The sequence below is a fragment of the Panicum virgatum genome, chromosome 3N, assembly GCF_016808335.1.
Source record: "Panicum virgatum strain AP13 chromosome 3N, P.virgatum_v5, whole genome shotgun sequence".
Classification (NCBI taxonomy): domain Eukaryota; kingdom Viridiplantae; phylum Streptophyta; class Magnoliopsida; order Poales; family Poaceae; genus Panicum; species Panicum virgatum.
Genome location: NC_053147.1, coordinates 347,492 through 371,691, shown reverse-complemented (window position 1 = coordinate 371,691; position 24,200 = coordinate 347,492). Strand labels below are relative to the sequence as shown.

Sequence of the window (24,200 nt, the reverse complement as noted above, 5' to 3'; positions counted from 1 at the left end):
CCCAGGGATCTCTCCCATAGCCAAGAGACCCTATAGGATGGCAGCCCCAGAACTAGCGGAGCTGAAGAAGCAACTAGAGGAATTACAAAAAAGTGGTTTTATCAGGCCCAGCTCATCCCCGTGGGGAGCCCCAGTACTATTTGTCAAGAAGAAGGATGAGAGTATGAGGATGTGTGTAGATTACCGTGCACTGATTAAGGTCACCATCAAGAATAAATATCCTCTCCCCAGAATTGATGATCTCTTCGATTAGCTAAAAGGAGCCAAGTACTTCTCCAAGATTGATCTGAGATCAGGATATCACCAGCTCAAGATTAAGGAAAGTGACATCCCGAAGACAGCCTTTGTCACCCGTTATGGGCAGTTTGAGTTTACGGTGATGTCTTTTGGACTCACCAATGTACCGGCTTATTTCATGAACCTCATGAACAAGGTGTTTATAGATGAGTTAGATAAGTTCGTCGTAGTCTTTATTGACGATATACTCATTTACTCCAAAAGTGCTCAAGAGCATGAACAACACCTTAGAGTGGTTCTGGAAAAGCTAAAAGCACATAAGCTATATGCCAAATTCAGCAAGTGTGAATTCTGGCTGAGAAAGTGCCTTTTCTTGGTCATATTTTGACCGCAGAAGGAGTAGCAGTTGACCCCGAGAAAATTGAAGCAGTTTCCAATTGGCAGCAACCGACCAATGTTAGTGAAATCAGAAGCTTTCTTAGATTAGCTGGGTATTATCAGAGATTCATTGAAGGATTTTCCAAGATAGCCTGGCTCATGACGGAACTACTCAGGAAGGATAAGAAATTTACTTGGACAGAGTCATGTGAAAAGAGTTTTCAAAAATTGAAGAAAAGATTAACGACTGCCCCAGTACTAACCCTACCGGATATTCATCGGGACTTCGTCATCTATTGTGATGCATCCCGATAAGGATTAGGGTGTATTCTTATGCAAGATGGGAAAATAGTTGCATATGCTTCCCGCCAGCTCAAGCCTCATGAGCAGAATTACCTGACCCATGACTTGGAGCTTGCAGCCGTAGTGCATGCCCTCAAGATTTGGAGGCACTATCTATTAGAAACAAGTGTGAGATATACACGGATCATAAGAGCCTGAAGTATATCTTCACCCAACCAGATCTAAACCTCAGGCAGAGAAGATGGTTAGAATTTGTCAATGATTATAATGAGGAAATTCATTACCACCCTGGTAAAGCTAACGTGGTAGCAGATGCATTAAGCCGGAAACCTTATGGACCCAAGGATTGCCACCAGCAAGAGGAAATGGCACGATTGAATGTGCACATTGTCCCTTGAGGCTCCAGCCACAAGCTGAGTGTTCAACCTACCCTGGAGGACAACATCAGAAAGGCCCAAGGTTCGGACAAGGATTTAATGAAAATCCGCAAACATACTGGAGAGAACAAAGCACCAGATTTTCGAGTGGATGATAAGGGAACCTTGTGGTATAAAGATAGGATTTGTGTGCCCAGAGAAGGGGACTTCTGGCAAGTGATCATGGACGAGGCTCATAACTCGGCATATTCCATTCACCCAGGGTCCACCAAAATGTATTTGGATTTAAAACAAAAGTACTGGTGGAATGGAATGAAGTCAGACATTGCCTAGTTCGTTGCCCATTGCGACACATGTCAAAGGATCAAGGCGGAGCACCAGAAGCCAGCAGGGTTACTACAACCCCTACCTATCCCAGTTTGGAAATGGGATGAGATAGGAATGGATTTTGTGGTAGGATTATCCAAGACCTAGAAAGGTTATGATTCCATTTGGGTAATAGTGCACCGGCTCACCAAATTCGTTCACTTTCTACTTGTACGGACCAACTATGGAGGAGAAAAGCTAGCCCAGCTCTACGTGAATAATATAGTAAAGCTCCATGGTGTGCCTAGTAGAATCGTTTCAGATCGAGGGACCCAGTTCACCTCCAAATTTTGGAAAAGTCTGCATAAGGCCATAGGGACCAAATTGGATTTTATCTCGGCCTATCACCTGCAGACTGATGGACAGACTGAAAGGGTAAACCAAATTATGGAGGATATGTTAAGGGCATGTGTCCTTACCTATAGTAAAGATTGGGAACAGAGTTTCCCCTATGCAGAATTGTCATACAACAACAGTTATTAGGCAAGGTTAGGCATGTCGCCATTTGAGGCTCTCTATAGAAGAAAGTGCAGGACCCCTCTGATGTGGTCAAAAGTAGGGGAGCGCTCATTAGTGGGACCAGCCCTCATAAAGGAAGTAGAAAAAAGAGTAGCAGAAATCCGCAAAAAGCTAAAAGCAGCCCAGTCCAGACAGAAGAGTTACGCGGACAAGAAAAGACGAGAAATAAGTTTCAATCCATGAGACTTCGTCTATCTTAAAGTTTCACCTATTCGCGGGACCTGAAGATTTCAAGTACACGGAAAGTTAGCCCCTCGATACATTGGACCGTACCAAGTGCTAAAGAAAGTCGGAAAAGTAGCCTACCGACTCCAACTACAAGAAGGAATGTCAGATATACACCCGGTGTTCCATGTCTCTCAATTAAGAAGGTGTTTGAGGGTACCCGAGATAGAACACGTGCTAGTGGAGGCAATAGATTTGCAGCCAGGCCTGCGATACTAGGAGATACCGGTTAAAATTCTGGACACCGTCACAAAAAGAACAAGGAACTCAGAAGTACGGATTTGCAGAGTGCAATGGAGCAGACATGGAGCAGAAGAAACTACGTGGGAAAGCGAAGATGCTCTGAAGAAGGAGTTCCCCATCTCTTTTGAAACCAGCCGAATCTCGAGGACGAGATTCCTTTTAAGTGGGATAGGTTTGTAACATCCCGAAAATTAAACCAAATAAATTACTCGCTAAAAATATTTTTTTCGCCGAGCTCGAATTTTTTTCGGCAATTCGTCGCCCGGACACCGAAAATCTAATCTCCGTCCCGACACCGAAATCAATCATCATTTAAAACTTCGCCTGTCTCCACGTTTCTCGTGCGTGTCGCTTCTCGTCGATGCCACGCCCGGCTCACGACCGTCGCCGCGAATCCCGCCGGCGTCTCCTTTTCCTCCTTTTCCCTTCTCTCTTTTTCTTTTTCTCCTTTTTTTCCCTTCTCCTTTCTTCCTTCCTCTCTTCTTCTCTGCTCACACACGGACAGACCTCCCCCACTGTGCCACACGCTGCACACGCCCCCCTGTGCCCACACGCTCCACGCGTCCGTGATGCTCGCCGCACCTCTGCCCGAGCCGTGCCGTCACCTGTACCGCCGCCCCGAATCGCGCCGCCGCTCCGCGACGCCACAACGAGTCCAAGCGCCATTAATGGCCGCCGAGCTCACCGGCCAGCCTCCACCGCGCTCCACCGCCTCCCAGCTCCTATAAAAAGCACCCCAGGCTGCTCTTCGCCACCACTGAGCTCGCCGAGCTGCCAACTCTGTCGCTCATCTCCCTCCCGGCTCCAATTTCATCTTCTCTATTCCTGCAGAATAGGGGTCACCCCGCTGATCTCCGACGTGCGCCCACCTCAGTCCAATTGCCTCGACGGTGAGCACCCCCACACCTTCCTCCACCTGCCCCAACCCGCGCCAGCCCCTCTCCCTGCCAAGCACAGCTCCACACGAGCTCCCATGGCTGTTCGGGGCGGACCTCCTTCCACCCTGTCACCCATGTCCGGAGTCATCGGAACGGATCCCCCTCATCCTCCTCTCTCTCCCCGTGCTCTCGGATTTGATGACGGTGTTCGGGAGCGCCGTTCCGGCCGAGCTCCGTGAGCTCGTGCTCCCAGCCATGGAGGCGCAGAGGAAAGGGGACGACGTCCCTGTTCTGGTCCCCACCCCCTCCCTCCTTCGGTGTCATCTTTTGTTTTAGCCCAGCACACAAGTGAGCGAGCCCACCAGCCCAGCCCGCAAATAAACAAGCAGCCCACTAGCTAACCACGTGCAACTCTCTTTAATTTGTGTTAATCTATTTTCGGAATTAATCAAAGGCCTATACTGTACCCACAATATCTCATACATACAAACCCCAATTCCATTGATTTTTTACTATATTCCTATAAAATCATATACTATCCATTCCTCCTATTTTCGACTCTCCTTAACCACGATTTAGCCCCTAACCACCTCTTTAACTCCTCATTTCATGCGCCAAAAATCCTCCAAGTGCCCCCAAATTCGACCACACCAATTCTTATATTATTTTGGCCATGCCATTCAAAAATCTCCCAAAAATACTCTTCCTACCTTTGCTCATTAATTTTTCTTGATTCGAGCCCAACGGTAAAACCTTTATTTTCTTTTTCTTTATTGTGTGCTTGTTTGTATGCGCCGTAGATTGTGGAGTGACCGAGGAGGAACCCGTCGACGAGCCGTACCGCGAGCAAGTGTGCGAGGACCAGTATCGCGATCCCGAACCCGAAGAATAGTACCTCGATCGGGACTTCCCGGAAAGCTTTGTGAACGGCAAGTTCAATCTCATCATTTGATGCATGTTTTGTCCTAGTTTTATAAACACAACCTATTGGCCTGTTTTACAAAACTGCATATGCTCTGCCTGCTGAAAACATGGTTAGATAGCCAACCCTTAATTTGTTATAATCATTCCTTGACCACCTAAATTAATGTCCAAATATGATTTATTCTATTTGGGTGTTAATCGCTGCTAGAGCGCTTAGGACCCGATTACTCTTTGCAATTCAAATATTTCTGCAAGATGTTTTCAAATAAAGAAAAACGTGAGTATCAAAATGGGAAAAATGGGATTTTTTGGAATATAAACAAAAGAAGTGCTTAAACGAGATGGATGGTGATTCCTGTGTGGGACGCCAAATGGTGTGCTCGTATCTGTGTGGTTGAGCAAGGATGGAAGATATCCATCTTGTCAATTAAGGACCGAGTTGATGTGTCGTCTTGCCTAACTCAACTATCGTGCAAACCACTCGACCGTTGTATGTGTTAACGACTTAGCATAAACCCCACTAGTTAGTCTAATAGCCATCAGGAGAGCTGAGAGCAACGGGTGATCAAGGAGAAGGGATAAGATCGCGGTGACTTATGCCCCGGTTAAACCTCGGTGATAGGTCAATGACCCCTTGGTGGATCCCGTGGTGGCTAGTTAGGTCTAGCTAAGGTGGGTAATGGCTTTGTTGGGATCTGCACCGACACTAAGGTGATCGTGTTGTAGTACCCCACTTGTGGGTAAAGTTGCACACCTCTGCAGAGTATAAAATCTATTCGAATAGCCGTGCCCACGGTACTGGGCGAGTTACGGTTTGGTCACACAACTAGTACTACTTCTGGGAGTGGATGAGTTGGATGAGTATAAAATATATTCGAATAGTCGTGCTGTGCCGTGTGCTACTGCGGACGAGGAGTCCGGTAGCAACCTATAAACTTGGATCCTAGGTGGATCAACCCTACGTGCTACTCGGTACAAAATAATTGCTCGGAAGATCTTTTTCTTTCAAATATTCCCATGCAGAAAAATTAGCTTTCCGCAAATTAAACCCTAGCCTTATCCTTGAATTATCCTGTGCATATATTCTGTTTATACCTCCCTCCGTGGGTGTGGTTGGACTTACTGAGTACGTTTGTACTCACCCTTGCTTAATTTTTACAGAGAAAGATCCAGACTTTATTCCTGAGGACGTTGAGTAGGGGTTCTGTTCTGCACCTAACCTTGCCTGTGGATAGGGTCACCCGCAGGAAGCTTTGTATGGCGCAAGACTCTAATGACATCTTCGTGCTTCACGTTCTTGTTTGGGTTGTAGTTATTGTCCTCGCGATAGTGACGCTTTATTGCCCATTACCGCGCAGAGTTGTACGGTGATGTACCGTCTGATGTAATAAATGTGTATCAGTCTTCTGAAATTGATATTTGTATCACATTTTAGTCACTTCTTAGGAGGGGACACTTCAGGTATGCGTGAACAATTGACATTTGGCCTTCTAAACTGGTGGTTTTTTTTTTCTCCTATCTCTCTTGTACTCTGGTTGCTCGTTGATACATTATTAAAGGCTCAAATATATTTCATCCTTCATTACAAAAACCTTATATTGTATACATATATTTATCTAATTTAGATCTAAAATTATGTTTTGTGGCGGACAACTGAAAAACAGTTTATTGATACAGTGCAACTCGAATTGGCATAACTTGATGAGCAGGTCAAGCCTCCACTTGGATTGCGGATACGTTTCACCATCAGTACGTCACAATGACTTGAGGATGAGCTCCAAGAGATGGTCTGGTGCAGAGAAGAAAGGACTGTGGTCTGTGTTCATGACCATCACCTTTCTCGGTGGCCAACGATGAATCATGGCATCCTGCTGCTCCGCCTTCAACGTACGGTCATTTGCTGTTTTTATGTATACACGATGGACTGCATTTACAGGGCTCTTGACACCATCATCGACGCAACCAAACCTTGCAGTTTGAAGCACGGCTGGAAATGGGCGCAGCAGAATGGAAGCAAGCATGGAGTTCTGCACAAATGAAACCAATGAATGTGCCGGCGAATATCCTTCACAAATGATTCACTCACTGCAGCAATTTGTTCATTGACCATGCAGTATATTATATATACAGACCTCTTGGGAGCTTTGTTGGTACAGGATTGTGCGCTGGAACTCCTTTCTTAGCATCATGCTTGTAGGTGGATGATCTTCTCCCAGACCAAAGTTCAGGTCGTACACATCCCCAAACTCTGATAAATCAGGTACACCCTGTTCATTTCCAATCAAAGTTTTAGGGCATGCTTCCATTTCTTATACCCAGACATAAGAGGGACACTTGAACAAAGTTGTGACGAGAAAGCATAGGGGAAATTTTCAGAATCACATCTTTGATGTCTTGTTCTGTTTGGTAGCCAAACGGGAGCATGGTTGCTGCTATGAAGATGGCCTGCTTAATTTTGTCTCGGAACAAATGCATTGCATGGGTCACGCTTAGTCCTCCTGCGCTGTGTCCTACTAGAATTACCTGACAAACAACGATACAGAGTTGTCTCTGATTTCTGGAAGCAATGTATAGTCTGAACTAAAGTATTGACAAGATGTAGATGCTTAATTAAGAAAAACAAAGGGATATGATATAAAATAAAAGATAATAAGACATAGTAAAGTACTAAAAAAAGGTGTTTTTGGATAACTGAAATCGCAAAACATGTGAATGATAAAAAAAGGGTCATTAGTGCTTAATGATGAATTTATTGGCTGCATTTTTTCTGCCTTTCTTTAACAAGGCCTGCTGCTCGTGGGACTATTGGCGTGTACAACAAATCCACATCCACCTCTGACTGGAGTACCGGACTCATTTCAGTCACTCATCTCGTGTTGCACTCATCAGTCAACCCTCTTCTAGTTGTCCTGTCATTGACGGGCTCCTGGCGGTCGCAAGACGTCGGCCAGAGTGGCAGACCCTCCATTTTCTCTCAATTTGGCCCTTGCTTCGGCCGGCTTCAGCCAAGAAAGTAGACTCGGACTGGATGTTGATGATATCAACAAAACAAAGGAACCAGGATAGATCCCCTTTGAAATTCTCAAGGAGAATCTCTAATCCAAATAGAACAAGACATCTAAATGATCATTCAAGGTAGAGATGATGCTCTGTATGCATCAAGGTTGATTATTCTTGAGTATATATAACAGAAGCATACAAATACATTACATATCTTGTTGAGTGTTGAGGAGAATTGGCTATATATATCCATGTCGTTAAAATTAAAATCGTTAAGTTATACTACTCCGATCCGATAGAATCAAGATTCCATTAACAGCATGCGCTTTACACGTATGCATGTATGATTGGACAGATATGGTCATCACCTTGTGGCCGTCCGGCAGGGCCGCCATGAATTCAATGAGCGGCGCGTCGTACTCATCGAACGATCGGACGTTGTTGGGGTCGACGAGGCTGCCGGCGGCGCCGGCAAGGTCGATGCAGGAGACGCGGTGTCCGGAGCCCTGGAGCAGGCATGCTAGCTTGAACCAGCACCAGGCGCCGTGGCAGGCGCCGTGCACGAGGACAAAGCGCTCCGTTGCCTTGGAAGCATCGCCGCCCGTGTCCATCCCAATTCCCACAGCTAACAGCTTGTGTGCAGGTTGTTCTGCTTGGTGTGTTCTGTGTATATATAGGCAAGGCCTAGGGAGCCGGAAATGTCCAGGTATTCCTCCGGCCCATAAAGACTACCTTCAAATTTTAATAGATTGTAGTAAAGACTATATAATTAAAGCAATATCAAATATTAAGAAATAATTGCATGAAGCTGATAAAATATTTAAGTAAATGTTACTTTTCTAGTTTCAATGCATTTTCTTTTATTGAGGAACTAGAGAACCAAGTAAACAAGTGTGGTCTTCAATCACAACTACTCCCTCCTTCCCCATTTCTAAGGCGTGAGATGATTTTCTACTTTTCTACATATGTAGGGCGCGCCACCTCGAAGCGAGAGAGAAAAAATTTCAAGTGCAGTTGAAAACAGGCGCATGGGGCCATGCAGTCTCTGATTGAAGTGTTGCATGCGGCCATGCACCATGCAAACCTCAGCATTAACGCTGACCACAAGAAAATCTCCGCAGCATTTATCCTCCACTGCATTAACCTCCGTAGCGTTAACTCCACACCTTGGTATATGTGATACTCCTTGATACGCCTTACAATCGAGGAAGGAGGGAGTACTATAGTTAATTAGAGAAAATATAATTATTTGTCACTACTAATGATGGCTAAAATTTGCTAAACGAACTGTTTTTGCGGGACGGTGAGTATTGCTTTAAATTTCCTCCATCCATAGAAGAATACAATTATCGAATTTGTGGCTAGTAATTAGTATTGGTACTTATTCGGTTACTCCCTCTAGTTTTTTTTTGTGGGTAGAGGAAGTTGTTTCAGACACCGATACGGTCTTCAAAAATAAATTTTACCTTTATATGATAGGACAGATATGGCGGTCATGACCTTGTGGGCGTCCGGCAGGGCCGCCATGAACTCGAGGAGCGGCGCGTCGTAGTCATGGAACGATCGGACGTTGTTGGGGTCGATGAGGGCGCCGGCGAGGTCGATGCAGGAGACGCGGTGTCCGGAGCCCTGGAGCAGGCACGCAAGCTTGAACCAGCACCAGGCGCCGTGGCAGGCACCGTGCACCAGGACAAAGTGCTGCTCCGTGGCTTTGGAAACATCGCTGCCCGCGTCATCTCTTCTGCTTGGTGTGTTGTGTGTGGCTGTGTTTACTTCCTGCAAAATTCTGTAAAATTGGCACTGTAGTGAATTGTAGCACTTTTTGTTTATTTGTGGTAAATATTATTTTATCATGGGATAACTAGGCTCAAAAGATTCGTCTCGAAATGTACATCTAAACTGTGAAATTAGTTATTTTGTTTACCTACATTTCATACTCCATGCATGCGTCTTTTGATATATTTAATAATTCGATGTGATGGGAATTTTGAAAATTTTGGGGGAACACAGCCTGTGTGTCCATCTCCGAGGCATGGAGGGAGCAAACTGCCAAATTACAACCAAACCAGGCCAGCCGGATCAGCGGAATCATGAATTGAAACAATTCTATCCTACGTAGGATTAGGCCTGGGCACGAAAAACCGAGAACCGAGGACCGAACCGATAAAACCGAGAACCGGAGCCGAACCGAACCGAAACCGAGAATTTCGGTTCCAAATTCTCAGGAACCGAAATAGATCGGTTAATTCGGTTTCTGAGCTCGGTTAACCGAAATAACCGAAGCCCTACAGCAGCGCGTACAAAGATCCATCTTCAACTCTAGCTGATCCCCTCCCGGGCCCCGGCCTCCCCCAACAGCACACCCGCCGCCTCCACACCCCCCCCCCCCCGACCAGGCGACCACGACCGCGGCGCAGCGTCTCCGGCGGTCCAGCCCCCCGCCCAGCCGCCGGCGCGACGGTGAATCGACGGCGCGTGGCTGCGGGAGGGTGCGACGCCCGGGCCCTGCGGCCTCCGCATGACCGCCTCGGCGCCTCAAGCCTCTCTCCTCCCACGGGCCAACGCCGCCGCTGGCTACCCGTGGCCGGGCCTGAGGCATGCGCCGCCGGCTAGCTCCTCATCCCTCTCCGACTCCGCCTCGCGTCGCCCTCCAAGCACGACCGCAGCTAGCACAGGGCCCTCGTGGTGGATCCCCCCATGGCGCCTCCACCTCCAGCCGGCACAGGGGCCTCCGCCGCCTGCTCCTCCTCCCTCTCCGACTCTGCCTCGCGCCGCCTCGCCCTCCGCCGCCCCCGCCGCGGCCCTGGCCACCTCTTCGCCCTCCCCAGCCGCCGCCTCGACCTTCCCCGCCCCCACCGCGGCCGCGGCCCCAGCCCCCCTTCGCCCTCCCCGGCTGGCGGCCGCTGTCGCGGCCCCTGCCGCTGCCCCTCCGTGTCCCCGGCCACCACTTCGCCTTCCCCGGCCGGTGGCCGCCGTCGCGGCCCCTCCCTGTCCTCGGCAGGCGGCCCCCGTCGCGGCCCCTCCCTGTCCCCGGCAGGCGGCCGCCACTGCCCCTCCCCGGCTCCCCGGCCGCGGGCCAGTGGCTCCGACCTCCCCGGCGGTCTCCAGCAGCAGACCTCGCCACCTCGGCAAGCCCCGTGGCGGTCCTCGACAGTCCAGCGCCGGCGGCGCGGCCGTCCCTGCGCCCGCAGGCAAGCCGCCGTCGGCGCGCGATAGCGCCGGTCCTGGCTGCCAGAGATTTTTTTCCTTCTCAACAAAGTTCGGTTCTATCGGTTATAACCGAAACCGAACCGAAAGAACCGAACCCGAAATTTCTCGTTTCTTAGTCCTGAAAAGAACCGAACGGTTCCTGTTTTTCAGGAACCGAACTTCTTTAAGAACCGAACCGATCGGTTCGGTTAGAACCGAACGCCCAGCCCGACGTAGGATATTAATGGTGCATGTGCAGGGGCCGGTATCCTAAAAGGTTGCCGTTTTATATATAATTCACTCATTCATCATTTCTGCCATACCACCACTGCGTAGCTAGCTGCTGTGTGATGGAGTATCTCGGATGGGTTTAGTATTCTGTTGGGTAAGGTTGAAAATGGATTGGATACGTATTGAAATGGATTCGGATATCTATTTTTCTGTTTCCTACTACTCCTTCCATCCCAAAATACTAGTCATCATAGGAATTCAAATATAAATTAACAAGAAGGTAAAATGACCATGTTTGCCTCTATATATTATCCATATTTAGCACTAATTGATTCTTACATGCACAGGCACTTTCTAAATAGAATAGGGTGACTTATTTTTTAGGACAAATTTTGAATCCCAGAATGACTAGTATTTTGGGACGGAGAGAGTAGTTTTTCATCTCCTAGAATGGAAACGGATTCACGGATTCAGATATCACCCACAAGCCGGCACCCTACCAGGCCTTAGGTCCACCGGAGGCTAACTAATCAAGGTCTCAGGCCTAACTCAACCAAAAAAACTAGCTTAATGGGTGAGAATTGACCCACTTTATATATTGGGCTCCCCGACCATCAATTTCCGATGTGGAACTAAATATAACACCTACTGTTGGGAGTTGCTGATGTCTGACACGCGTACTCTACAGAAGCTCAAGTGGCAGGCAGACGCAGCGGAGATCACGTACGGCCACGCTCAGCCGGCCCGTCCGTCCAAAAGGCGCGTGTCGGCGATGGCGAGTGCAACGAGGTTCACCGGTGTCGGGACTCGGGAGCAGACAGCAGGAGACGGCGGCGTTCTCTGCTTCTGCATGCAGGCAGGTGCACGAACGGGGGGAAGGGCGGTCCTTGTTCAGCCGCAACTTGTGGAGGCCCGTCGACTACAAGGATTTTTTTTTTGGGCCCACGCAGGAGGCTGGAGCGCTGCTGGCCCGTCTGCGTTGCCCGTGTCCATCTCCAACTCCAACGATGAGCTCGGGACGGGCCTGAACTTTGAGAGTTGTAGCAACTCCGATAAACGAATTAATTTATTGTTACGGATATTACTTTTTGTTTGGTACGGATCAATTTATTTTTTCTCCCTAAAAAAGATAAACGAATTACAATCTTAATATTTTTTACTGATTTATAATGTGGTTATCTTACTTGAAGATGATATGAAGTGTATTCCTTTACATGAAGTAATAATACGTGCTCGAGCCTCATAATTTAGAAAAATACTTATCAGCGAGCAGCTTATAACATTACTTTATTGGCATTTGCTACGGTAGACCAAAATGACCGTGTACCATTGATCTTATAGACTATTACCTCTTAGGAGATAATAGTTTTAATATTTATTCTATGTATTTTAAATACTAAAATTAAGAATTAGATCTAATTTGCATGCATGATTAGTTGAGATCTGTCATCCATGCACTCGTCACATAGTAATGTGCCACGATTAGTTGAGATCTGTACCATCAAATGTGCCATGACGAGACATTTGGCCCCTCCGTGCCATGCACGTCACATACAGGTAGAAAATTGGGTGCAACATTTTTTTTGCCATGACGTGACATTTGCCAACCAATTTTTTTTTGGGAAAATTAGATTCATACCATAAGAATCGAAACTTAGATATATACCATTGAAAGTTACAGTTTCAAAATTTTAGCATCGAAAGTTCCTCCGTTACAGCAATCTACCGTCCCTGTTAACTTGACGTTAACTAGCTGAAAAATGGATCAACACAGGCTGCCGCATGCCGCCGTAGAGCTTGCCAGCTTGGCTAGACCGAGACCACAAAGGTACGGGCTCGCCGGCGGCACGACCCCACCGCGGAACCCGCACCGCGGAACCTTGCTCCTCGAGCCATCGTAGTAGCTCTTCCCCGGGTTGTCTCTCCATCGTTGGTGGGGCTCCTCGCCACCGAGAGCAACTAGTACGGTGGTTGCATTGGACAGCTCCATCCCGCGCCAGTTGCCTGTTTGCGCTGTGGACAGCACGCGTCGCTGCCCCTATCCGCTGATTTTTGCCAGGGTACCTTGAGTCCTTGACGCAGTTGGAACCTGACGGGTACTGGCATGTTGCGGAACTTTGCGGCGTCCTCGTCATCGAGGCGCGGCCGTGCGGGAGGTGGAACATGAGCAAGAGCATGATGAGATTGGAGTTGGATGGGAAGAAGAGGTAACCTAGCAGGTTGGCACGCCGGCGTTGCGCACCGCCAGCAGCATGTCAGCACCGAAGAGATCGGCGATGAACGGATGAAGGCGAAGAGGTTAATTGGTTGTGAACTTGAGGCCCGATAGCACTACAGGGAGCGCCGGGATGGAGCGCTGCACCTCGACGAAGAGGAGCATCTCAATGGCGGTGCCGGCGGGGAGGTCACCGAGCAGGACAGCTGGTGGCAGGGACGCCGGCAGGCCCAAGCCCGTGGCCTCCACTGCCCCTGTCAACAGGGCGCCCCTGCTGGAGGTTAGGGATGACAAGTGGGCCCAGATGTCATAGGGAGAGGAAGGTGGCATGCATGTACTGTGTTAACGTTGAGTTCACGGGAATGCTATATTGCTATAACGGAGGGAACTTTCGATGCTAATATTCTAAAACTGAATATTTTTCTAAGTTTCGGTTTAAGAATCCAATTTTCCCATTTTTTTTGTACGTTGTGCCGGCCATTAAATCGAGTGCAGGGGTGGCGTTGAAGGCGGCGGCGGCCTCTATATAGCGATAGAACCCTAATCTATGACCAACTGTTGAATCCATCTCCGAGATTATAGGAACCAAGCTAACAGAATCACGAATCTCGGGACGAACAAGATGCAGGAGTAGGAGGCAGCGTCGGCCTCTATGCAGTCAGATAGAGATTGATTTTATTTGCCTGTCGCCGCTGGGAGTCAGGCGGATGGGGCTGGGAGTCATAAATTATTTCAATGTTTTAGATTATATCAATTAATTAATTAACTAAGAAATAGACGGTTGTGAATCATTTGAGCTCTTACCTCCTGGGAGGTAACTGGTGTAGCGTAGCGTCGCCGTACTTTATTTTGTGAAACTTAGTATGGCTCCAACTCTAAGATCCATAATAAAGCTGCAATTTATAAAATAGATTAATATATTTTATATTTTTACTTATAAATCTAAATAAAAGTATAATGACTTAGCAAAAGACTCTTAATTTATTTACAACACTAGCTCCATAAATTCTAGAGCTGAGTATGAGCAGCTCTAAGAACTCCACGAAAATTTTGAAGTTAAAAGCCATGGCAAATTAAACATGCCGGTAATAGAGTTGCAGAAAATAATATAATACTAATCTTCTTAAAATAAAATTGATGGTATGGACGGTGGGCCCTCAGCAGCGTGAGGCACGAGGGAGGGAGGGTGCGTGGGAACACATCGATCAGGACACACACGTCGTCGACGCGACGTGATGCAATGGTTGTCGCAGCTGAAACGATGAAAATCTGTGGTCGCCATCTAGTCAAAATACATACTGTGTGGCCCTCGACAACTTAGGGGGTGTTTAGAAACAGGGACATCAAAAAAGTCCCAGAGACTTTTTAGTATTTAGAAGTATTAAATAAATATTAATTATAAAACTAACTGCAGAACCCTGGGGCTAAACTGAGAGACGAATCTAATGATGTATCTTAATCTATGATTAGCGAATGGTTACTGTAGCATCACTGTAGCAAATTATGAATTAATTAGGCTCGTTAGATTCGTCTCGCGAAAAAACACTCAGCTGTCAAAAAACATTTATAAACAGATTTTATTTAATAATATAAAATAGTAAGATTTCTTTTGATGTGATAGGGACTTTTGGAAAAAGTCCTGGAGCCAAACAGGCCCTTATTGACCAGCTAGCTACTAGAATGAACAACGGCTGTAGGACATGTGGACGGCCGTGTTTAGTTAAAAAATCAAAATTCCAAAAATTTTTTCGACACCTGCATGGAGACTTAAATCTAGACGAAATAAAAAACGCATTGCAACTGCTGTCTGTAAATGGCGAGACGAATCTAATTAGTCTGTAATTAGATGCTAAATTGCTACAGTAATGCTACAGTAAATAACCTCTGATGACGGATTAATTAGGCTCATTAGATTCGTCTCGCGATTTACAGACGAGTTCTGTAATTATTTTTGTGATTAGTCTATGCTTAGTACTTCAAATATAGAAAAATGTCTTTTCAAAAACTTTACAACGCGCAACTAAACACGGCCTAGACTTTGGATTCAGCGGCTGTTCCGACGGTTCATTGTTCGCCCGCCGCCATTTCATTCATTCATTCAGGCCTGTTTAGTTCCCATCCCGTAAACGCAAAAACACAAAATTTTGCGAAAGAATCTTGCTAATTTGAAGTACTAAATGAAGTCTATTTACAAATTTTTTTACATGGATGGGCTGTAAATCGCGAGACGAATCTAATGAGCCTACTTAATCCATGATTTGCATCAGTGATGCTACAGTACCATCCGCTAATTATTAATTAATCATGGATTAATTAGCATCATTAGATTCGTCTCGCGATTTACAACCCATCTGTGCAAAAAGTTTTGTAAATAGACTTCATTTAGTACATCAAATTGGTAAGATTCGTTTACAAAATTTTTTTTGCAAAAAGAACTAAACACGGCCTGCGTGTACATATAGATGTGACACTCAATAATGTTGAGTGACACGTGTGGCTACAAATAACAGATAACATTTCTGAATGAGTAAAATGTATGCAATCTATACAATGAGTAAAATTTATATTTTGTCGATCGACGGCTAACATGATGCCTGAAGTTGTATTGACGTGCATACAAGATTTGTATTAATAAATTATTAAATTAGCTAGAGATGCAAGACTCAAACTACATGACTATCTAGCTTAGACGACAATTCTCCCACCAAATTATTATTGAATTAGAGATGCATGCATGCATGTTCCATAACTGCGGTGATCGATCGTGCTGGAAATAATTAAAGGCTGTACGTACTCTGATCTTGCACAGCAACTAACCTAGTATAGTGCATACATACGTCATGGTGGTGCTTGCGTCACTAGCTAGCTAGTGTGCTGGTGGACCGCATGCTGTCCCGAGCCGAGCAGCTGGCCTGGACGCTCGCTATAGTCTTTATAAACAGCTACTCCCTCCTTCCCTATTTATAAGGCATATACGTATATCAAGATTCAAACCTTGTCATCTTTGACCAATAATTTGACTATTAAATTTTTATTTTTATAATGCAAATTTCATATGATTGGATTCATAATCAAATATATTTTACAATGATTATAAGTTTATAATCAAAAGTGATATAATATATGATAAATAAATGGTCAAAGTGTTGTTTAGAAGACCGTGTCATGTTCCACCATGCCTTATAAACGGGGAAGGAGGGAGTAGCTAGCAAGCTACTCCTGTGCCCATGCATCTTTATTACAAGCAGTGTCCACGACCACCACACACACACACACACACAAATAACTAACTACATACTCATCGATCGACCACGTACGGCGGGGATAGATGACGCTATTAGCAGGGCTGCAGCAGGGTGATGATGAGCTCCTGACTCATGGCGATGAGCTGCTAATAATCTTGCAGTCTCCGATGACGACAGTGGTTAATAATAAGGTGGATGATGATCAGTCCGGTGATGGGAGACGACGGCGCCGCCCGCTGGGGAGAAGCAAGATGAGAGCCCGGCGGCCTCAAGACGACAGCAAGTCGTCGTACAATGGCGAACAACGTGAGGATCATCGTCATTCCTGCAAAAGAAGGTACACATACATCATACTAGCTATATATTCCTGCTGATGGCTTCTTCGATTTGCATGCCGACTGATGGATTGGCCGCTGCAGCAGGAAGAATAATAAGCAACGACACAAGATGATGAGCGGCGCCGCGACGTCTGTTGTGATCACATCCGTGCCCGATCTCGATGGGTACCAATGGAGGAAGTACGGCCAGAAGCAAATCGAAGGTGCCATGTACGCTAGGTAAATCTTTTTTTCTTTTACTTCCTGCAGATCGATGCTTAGTCGTAAAAAAAAAACTAGAAAAGGAGATCGATCGAGCTGCCCTAAGATTCACCCAGTAATCTTTATTTGGACAGTGACACTAGGTGCTGGTGGATGCCTGATCGATGATATGCGCTGTCCCTTTAATTTGCTTGATCCCCTCGCTACCATACCAACGCTATCTGCAGCGAATTGACCACACAAATAATGACTATGACTGTCGTGATACACGTTAGGCCTTAGCTGCTTGTCGCATGTGAATGGATGTGATTCAGGACCAATGACTGAGCGACTTGCAAATTTGTATTTTTAGAAGAATTGAGCTGCTAAAAATACAACTACTATGAATTCTTCAGGAAAAGAAACTAAAGAAGTGAGATGGACTTGCACACTGAGGATCGAGTTATTATTTATTACACGCATGCATGCAGGAGTTACTACAGGTGCACCTGGAGCGCAGAGCAAGGCTGCCCGGCCAAACGGACGGTGCAGCGCAACGACGACGGCGACGATATTCATGGCGGCGGAGGTGCCCCGGCAGAGTACACGGTGTCGTACATGGGGGAGCACACCTGCACGCCCAACGATTCCATGGAGGCGCCGTTCATCCTCGAGACCGCCGCCGCCGCCGCCGTCCCTGTTACATCAGCTGGCGGCTCTTGTTGTTCTAGCACCAGCACCACCACCAGCTGGGCCCCGGCACCGGCTGCTGCGTCGTCGTTGCAGGAGTTGGAGGATTTCACCGGACCAATCCGGTCACCGGTGCACATTGCCGTGGCGGATGGTTGGACGATTGACCACTTCCTGCTTCTGCAGCTAGCTAATGATCAGCCAGTTTCCTATTTCTCTTTTTAGCTACTCTCTCCGTTCTAAATTATTAGTCATTTTAATTTTTTAGATTTATAGACTTTACTATATACTAGTATAGTACTCGTGCATGGCTACCAGTAATATAATAAATATACATAATATCACCAATAAAGTAATATCACCAACTTAATTTGTGCTTGTTCACTTCGTTTCGTGTACAGATCGTGTTGTGATCATGCGAGGCATTGATTCTCCGGGATCCAATTGGGATTTCGACTGATTTATCCGGGTTCCGATTATGATTCCGATTGATTTGTCCGAGTACCAATTAAGATTCCAATTGACGAAAGGTTAGTTCGACTCGTATATGGAATGAACTAAGACTCACTTGTGAATGACGCAAGACGCTCCAAACAAAAAATGTAGAAGGAAACCTTAGTGGTTTTAGAAATATATAGGTAGATATGATATGTATCTGTCGAAATGACTAATAATTTTAGCTAGCTATGCGGTATATGCTTGATGGGCCAGCACGAAAGTCGGTATGCTTGCTAGGCCAAATCCCCGGGAGATAAAATCGTCAAAGGTGGAGCCCAGCCCAGTAATTACTAGTATAGCTTTTCATGCATGGGTGGCCCCACTGGCTGGACCTGCAGGCCTCATCCATCGATCGGTCCGGTCTGACCACAAGCCCTGCTGGCCAGCACGATTGATTTTGCCCATTACATCACGCCCGTGACGTCACTCTGCTGCCGTCTGCAGATTACGTGCTTGTACAATGGTACTGGTACATGCATGCATCTGCTCTCATTATCGACAGTACAGCGTGATCTCAGGAGATCGATCGACTACTATATTCAATCAAGTTATTATTATTTAGTCTCTGGAAACAAAAGGGGCTTAAGCTGCCTTATTATATACACTACTGGAAAAACTCACATTCGTCCGCGGCCGTTAGTACCGGTCACGGTTTCGGCCAGTACTAACGTGCAAATTTAGTACTTGGCCAATGGAACAGTGCCCATGGGAGCCTATTAGTACCGCCTGGTGGCTCCGGCCGGCACTAAAGTGCGCCACCGACAGACTCTGACCTCCGCCTGCAACGGCTAGTGACAATTTAGTACCGGCTGGTGCCGCCAGGAAAATTAGTACCGGCTAGTGGCTACAGCTGGTACTAAATGTGGCGCGTTAGTACCGGCTCAACCCACCAGCCGGTACTAATACGCCCACTATAAATTGCCGCCTTCTTCCTCCCCGAGCCCGAGCCAATGCCATTTCACCTGAGAAGCTCGAGCTCGGGGTTGTTCTCCTCCTTAGAGAGTTGCCGCTATTTTTTCTAGTTTTAGTGAGTGTTCTAGTCATCCATTTGCTCCAAAGGTTTGCAACTTCATCCTCTCTTCATTGATAGTCTTTATTCTTTGTTTTATGCTCCATAGTTAGAGAAATTTATGACTTTTGGAAATAGTGAGGATGAGCATGATTTCTTTGATTTATGCAATGATTTGAGATATATAGAACCGATGACTTGAATGTGGGAGTAGGTTTATTGGCTAGGTTGAATATGGATAATTTATAGACATATTTTTCAATCATTTTCTATATATTAGAAAAGACAGTAGCATATTTTTTATTTTTAGATTCAGATGAGCATGTGGATAGTATAAATTTTTAGAATGAGTGTAGACACTTCATATGATTGTATTCATGTGATTGTAGTAGATATGACCATAATGTGGATAGTTAATTTTTTATAATGAATTAATGAAAGAATTATAATAGATTTTTTATTATGAATTAATTATTTTGACACTCTAGTGATGTATTTATTCAGGCTCACATTGAAACCATCTAGAAGCTAAAAAAATCTTTATTTTGAAACAAGTATACGTCGTTAATCTCCATCCAACAGTGATGGCACTACCTTTCGGGGATACACGATGCGCTATATGGACGTCGCGAATCGGCTGGTCGCATCACCAGCACTTCCGATTAATACGAAGACAGCATTTGACGCAGTCAGCGTGGCCGTTTGTTGCACTGAGAGCATATCAACGAGCACGCTGCCTGTGCCAAGTGCTGTGTTCCTATTAACCAAAAATGTTGGTGCTGCGACTGGACGATTGGTGACATCCTTGTACCACACCGTGTCCCCCCGAAAGGCATTGTCATCACCGCAGGGTCGAGGTTACCGACATATATATTTTTCGAAATAAAGTTTTTTTTCTACTAGATAATTTCTGGATATTGAAAAGAGTGTTCGACTGAAACTGAAGGGTGTCAAAATAATTAGGAGATATAGAGATTTATTTTAATTAATTAGATATTTATTTCAATTAATTTATTTAGGTTTTCTGATTGAGAATTAATGTGATTTTGCATTGTAGTTCACAGACACTTACCAGCAAGTGTGAAATGTAAACGAAGTAGTGTTGCTATTGGGGCAGTAGTCACATTGTGCCTGCTCTGTCACAGCTTTTTCTAGACCCTTCATTATGTATATAGGGTGAGGTCAGGACCTACGAAGAATAAGCGCTTAGACAGAGCTGTGACATAGCACGGCACACAATGATGACTAATGCCTCAATAGCAACTCTAATTTCATTACATTTCAGACTTTATTGTAAGTACATGTGCAATTCGAATATGAGGATATAATGATGTACATATTTACATTGTAATTGTAAGAGTTTTTTCAATCAATTTGCAAATTAATGTGATATATTTTAATTAATTTATTCATATTTTATTGTAATTGTAAGAATTTATAAAGTTGTGAAAAATAATAGTGTTTTTCAGTAAAATATGGCTTCAGCAGCTAGAGGGAGTGATGCCGGTGGGGGTGATCGTTGTCCTTCTGGAGAGAAGGGCACAACTCCAGTAGGTCGTCGGTACAAGAAATCTAGCGCTTTTCATAAGGCAGCGCTCTGTTATTTGGAAAAAGAATATAGAGAATGTGTGGCAAGGGGCGAGGAACCTCTGTTTGATCTTGAGGATTTGTTGCGGCGTTATGGTTCCTCACCCCCAAATCCGGAGGTTCCAGCTCCCCCATCTTCTTCTGGGCTAGCTAGAAATCCGTCAGAGCATTCTGCGTTCCCACGCAAGGACGGTTGAAAACATATGTGTTGTTGTGCGAATTTTTAAGTTGTATGTTTGTTTTTGGGATGTTTGTGTTAGTTTTCGAATGCAATCTATGTATGTATTGTTGAATAAATTGTGTTGGATGTAATAAAAATGTTTGTTATTATAAAATTGTGAAGTTTTTTTTCCACTGAATGAAATTGCTTACCCAACGAGAATATATTATTTGTAGATGGATCGACAATGGATGTACGACCATCACTGCACAATGGCGTGGATTAACAGTTTTCTCGATGCTGCTGAGGCCCACAAGTCGTCGAAAGGTTTCATGTTCTGTCCATGCCGCATTTGCAGAAATCAAAAGGAGTTCTCAAAAAGACATACTCTACATGTCCACCTTTTTTAAAAGGGTTTCATGGATAACTATACTCTTTGGACCAAGCACGGTGAACCTGGAGTTTCGTTGGAAGACAATGAAGAAGATAATGATGATGATAATATTCTAGACTGGACTCACTTGTATGAAGCGGGTGCCTTTGAAGATGAACCAATGCATGAGACAGAAGCAAATGCTGCAGAAGAACAACAACCACCTGACGAACTAGGTCAGGTTTTAGTCGATGCACACAGAGACGCTGAAACTTTGAAGGAGTCAAAGAAGTTCGAGAAGATGTTGGAGGATCACAGGAAAATGTTGTATCCAGATTGCAAGCAGGGGTTAAAAAATTGGGCACCACACTGGAAATGTTGCAGTGGAAGGCAGCCAATGGTGTTTCCGATAAGGGATTTGAGGAGCTATTAGGACTTGTAAAGAAGATGCTTTCAGAGGGGAACGAACTGCCTCCGACAACTTACGAAGCCAAAAAGGTTGTTTGCCCTCTTGGGTTGGACATACAGAAGATTCACGCATGTCCTAACGATTGTATCCTTTATCGCGGTGAATATGAGGAACTGGATGCATGTCCTGTCTGTGACGCAAAGCGGTATAAGATCAGGCAAAATGATCCTGGTGATGTCGACGGTGAGCAAGCAAGGAAAAAAGTACCGGCTAAGGTGATGTGGTATTTTCTGATAATACCACGCTTGAAACGCTTGTTCAGAAACAAAACAAACGCTAAGTTGATGCGGTGGCACAAAAAAGAGCGTAAGCAAGATCAGCTGATGAGACACCCTGCTGATGGGTCTCAGTGGAGAAACGTGGATAGACAATTCCCAAATTTTGACAGCGATCCAAAGAACATAAGGTTTGGTTTAAGTACAGATGGAATGAATCCATTCGGTGAGTGGGGGAGCAGTCACAGTACATGGCATGTGACCCTTTGTATGTTTAACCTTCCTTCTTGGGTATGTATGAAGAGGAAGTATATATTGATGCCAGTGCTTATCCAAGGCCCTAAACAACCTGGCAACGATATTGATGTGTACCTAAGACTGTTGGTTGATGAGCTTTTATTGTTGTGGAAGGCAGAAGGTGTACGTGTGTGGGATGAGTACAAACAAGAGAATTTCGACTTCCGAGCTTTACTTTTCGTAACCATCAACGATTGACCTGCACTTAGCAACCGGTCTGGGCAGTTGAACAAGAGATATCAGGCCTGCACCCATTGCTTAGATGAAACCGACAGCTTTTACCTGAAAAATTCTCGGAAGGTCGTCTATATGGGCCATCGTCGATTTCTGCCCCTCAAACACCCCTTGAGAAGAAAAGGGAAATATTTTAGAGGGGAACCGGAAACTAGTGCTAAGCCTATGTTCCGTGATGGAAAGCCTATTTTCTCGATGATAAAGGATGTTCATGCAGTGTTCGGAAAGGGTCGCGGCAGCCAACCAGTTCCGAATGATGAAAACAGCCACGCACCGATGTGGAAGAAGAAGTCTATATTGTGAGAGCTATTTTATTGGGAAGCCTTGGAGGTCTGCAACACAATTGACGTCATGCATCTGACAAAGAATCTTTGCGTGAATGTACTAGGTTTTTTTGGTACTTATGGTCAGGGAAAAGATACACTCGAAGCAAGACGCGACCTAAAAGAAATGAAACAACGAGAAGATCTTCAACCTGAGAAGAGAGAGAAGGGACAACACTACTTACGTCCTACTAGCTACACTCTCAGTAAAGAGGAGAAGTAAAGCATGTTTGATTGCTTGAACAATATAAAGGTACCGTCCGGGTACTCGTCAAATATACAAGAAAGATTAAACATGAAAGAAAAAAGTTCACAAATGTAAAATCTCATGACTGTCACGTCCTAATGACACAATTGCTTCCAGTTGTGTTGAGGGGTATTCTACCGGAGAATGTTAGATTGGCAATCGTGAAGTTATGTGTTTTCCTCAATGAAATTTCACAGAAGGCAATCGATCCGGAGAAGATCATACAACTACAGAATGACGTTGTGCAATGCCTTGTCAGTTTTGAGATGGTGTTTCCACCTTTATTCTTTAATATTATGACACATCTCTTGGTTCATATTGTCAAAGAGATAAATATTCTGGGACCTATATTCCTGCACAACATATTCCCTTTTGAGAGATACATGTCAGTTCTTAAGAAGTATGTTCGCAATCGTTCTCGACCAGTAGGTCATTGAATTTTGTGTTGACTTTATTGACGATCTTAATCCAATAGGGGTCCCCATGTCACGCCATGAGGGGAGATTGAAGGGAAAGGGCATACTAGGAAAGAAATCTAATATTTACATCCCAGAGAGTGAAATCCGCAAAGCAAACTTCACAGTTCTACAAAATTCATCCCTTGTGGCTCCATATATGGATGAGCACATGAATATCGTAAGGTTTGAAAACCTAGGGAAGTCTGAGGCCTGGATTACTAGGCATCACATTGATAACTTTGTTGTTTGGCTTAGAGCAAAGTTGATGGGTGACGGCATGATTGCAGATCAACTTCAATGGCTAGCAAGGGGCCCATCAATGACAATCATGCAGTACCAAGGGTACGAGATTAATGGGTATACATTTTACACAAGAGCTCAAGACGAAAAAAGCACCAACCAAAATAGTGGTGTGCGTATAGACGCAATAGAGAATGATGGAAATAAGGACAGCTACTTCAGAGTCATAGAGAAGATATGGGAACTAGAATATGGGTCTTTAATGATTCCTTTGTTTCGGTGTCAATGGGTGAACCGAGCTGGAGGCGGCATAATAATAGACCGATAGGGGATGACAATTGTGGACTTCAAAAAGATTAGATATAAAGACGAACCATTCGTCCTAGCCAAGGATGTCGCACACGTGTTCTACGTGAAGGACATGTCAAGCAAGACTAGGAAAAATTCAGCCAAATCCGATGACGAGCCAAAACGCCACATAGTTCTTCCAGGAAAACGAAAAATTATTGGTGTTGAGAATATTTCGGACAAGTCAGAAGACTTTGATCAGTT

General features: G+C 45.2%; 2 protein-coding genes across 3 annotated transcripts; one reads left to right on the top strand and one right to left on the bottom strand.

Annotated features, from left to right (window-relative positions):
- Positions 1-6,003: 6,003 nt before the first annotated feature.
- LOC120663403 (methylesterase 17-like) lies at positions 6,004-8,115 on the bottom strand. The gene is made up of 4 exons (XM_039942209.1): positions 7,819-8,115; positions 6,833-6,973; positions 6,583-6,717; positions 6,004-6,477 (listed from the first exon to the last, which is right to left on the bottom strand). The coding sequence occupies exons 1-4, from the start codon at positions 8,059-8,061 to the stop codon at positions 6,205-6,207; spliced, it is 792 nt and encodes a 263-aa protein (XP_039798143.1). The 5' UTR covers positions 8,062-8,115; the 3' UTR covers positions 6,004-6,204.
- An 8,189-nt stretch (positions 8,116-16,304) lies between these two features.
- On the top strand, positions 16,305-17,922 carry LOC120663402 (probable WRKY transcription factor protein 1). Of its 2 annotated transcripts, none has more exons than XM_039942208.1 (3): positions 16,305-16,667; positions 16,753-16,887; positions 17,340-17,922. In XM_039942208.1, the coding sequence occupies exons 1-3, from the start codon at positions 16,414-16,416 to the stop codon at positions 17,761-17,763; spliced, it is 813 nt and encodes a 270-aa protein (XP_039798142.1). In that variant the 5' UTR covers positions 16,305-16,413; the 3' UTR covers positions 17,764-17,922. The 2 variants fall into 2 exon arrangements, with proteins under 2 accessions (XP_039798142.1, XP_039798141.1); XM_039942207.1 differs by having other exon boundaries at positions 16,307-16,667; positions 16,750-16,887.
- Positions 17,923-24,200: the final 6,278 nt, after the last annotated feature.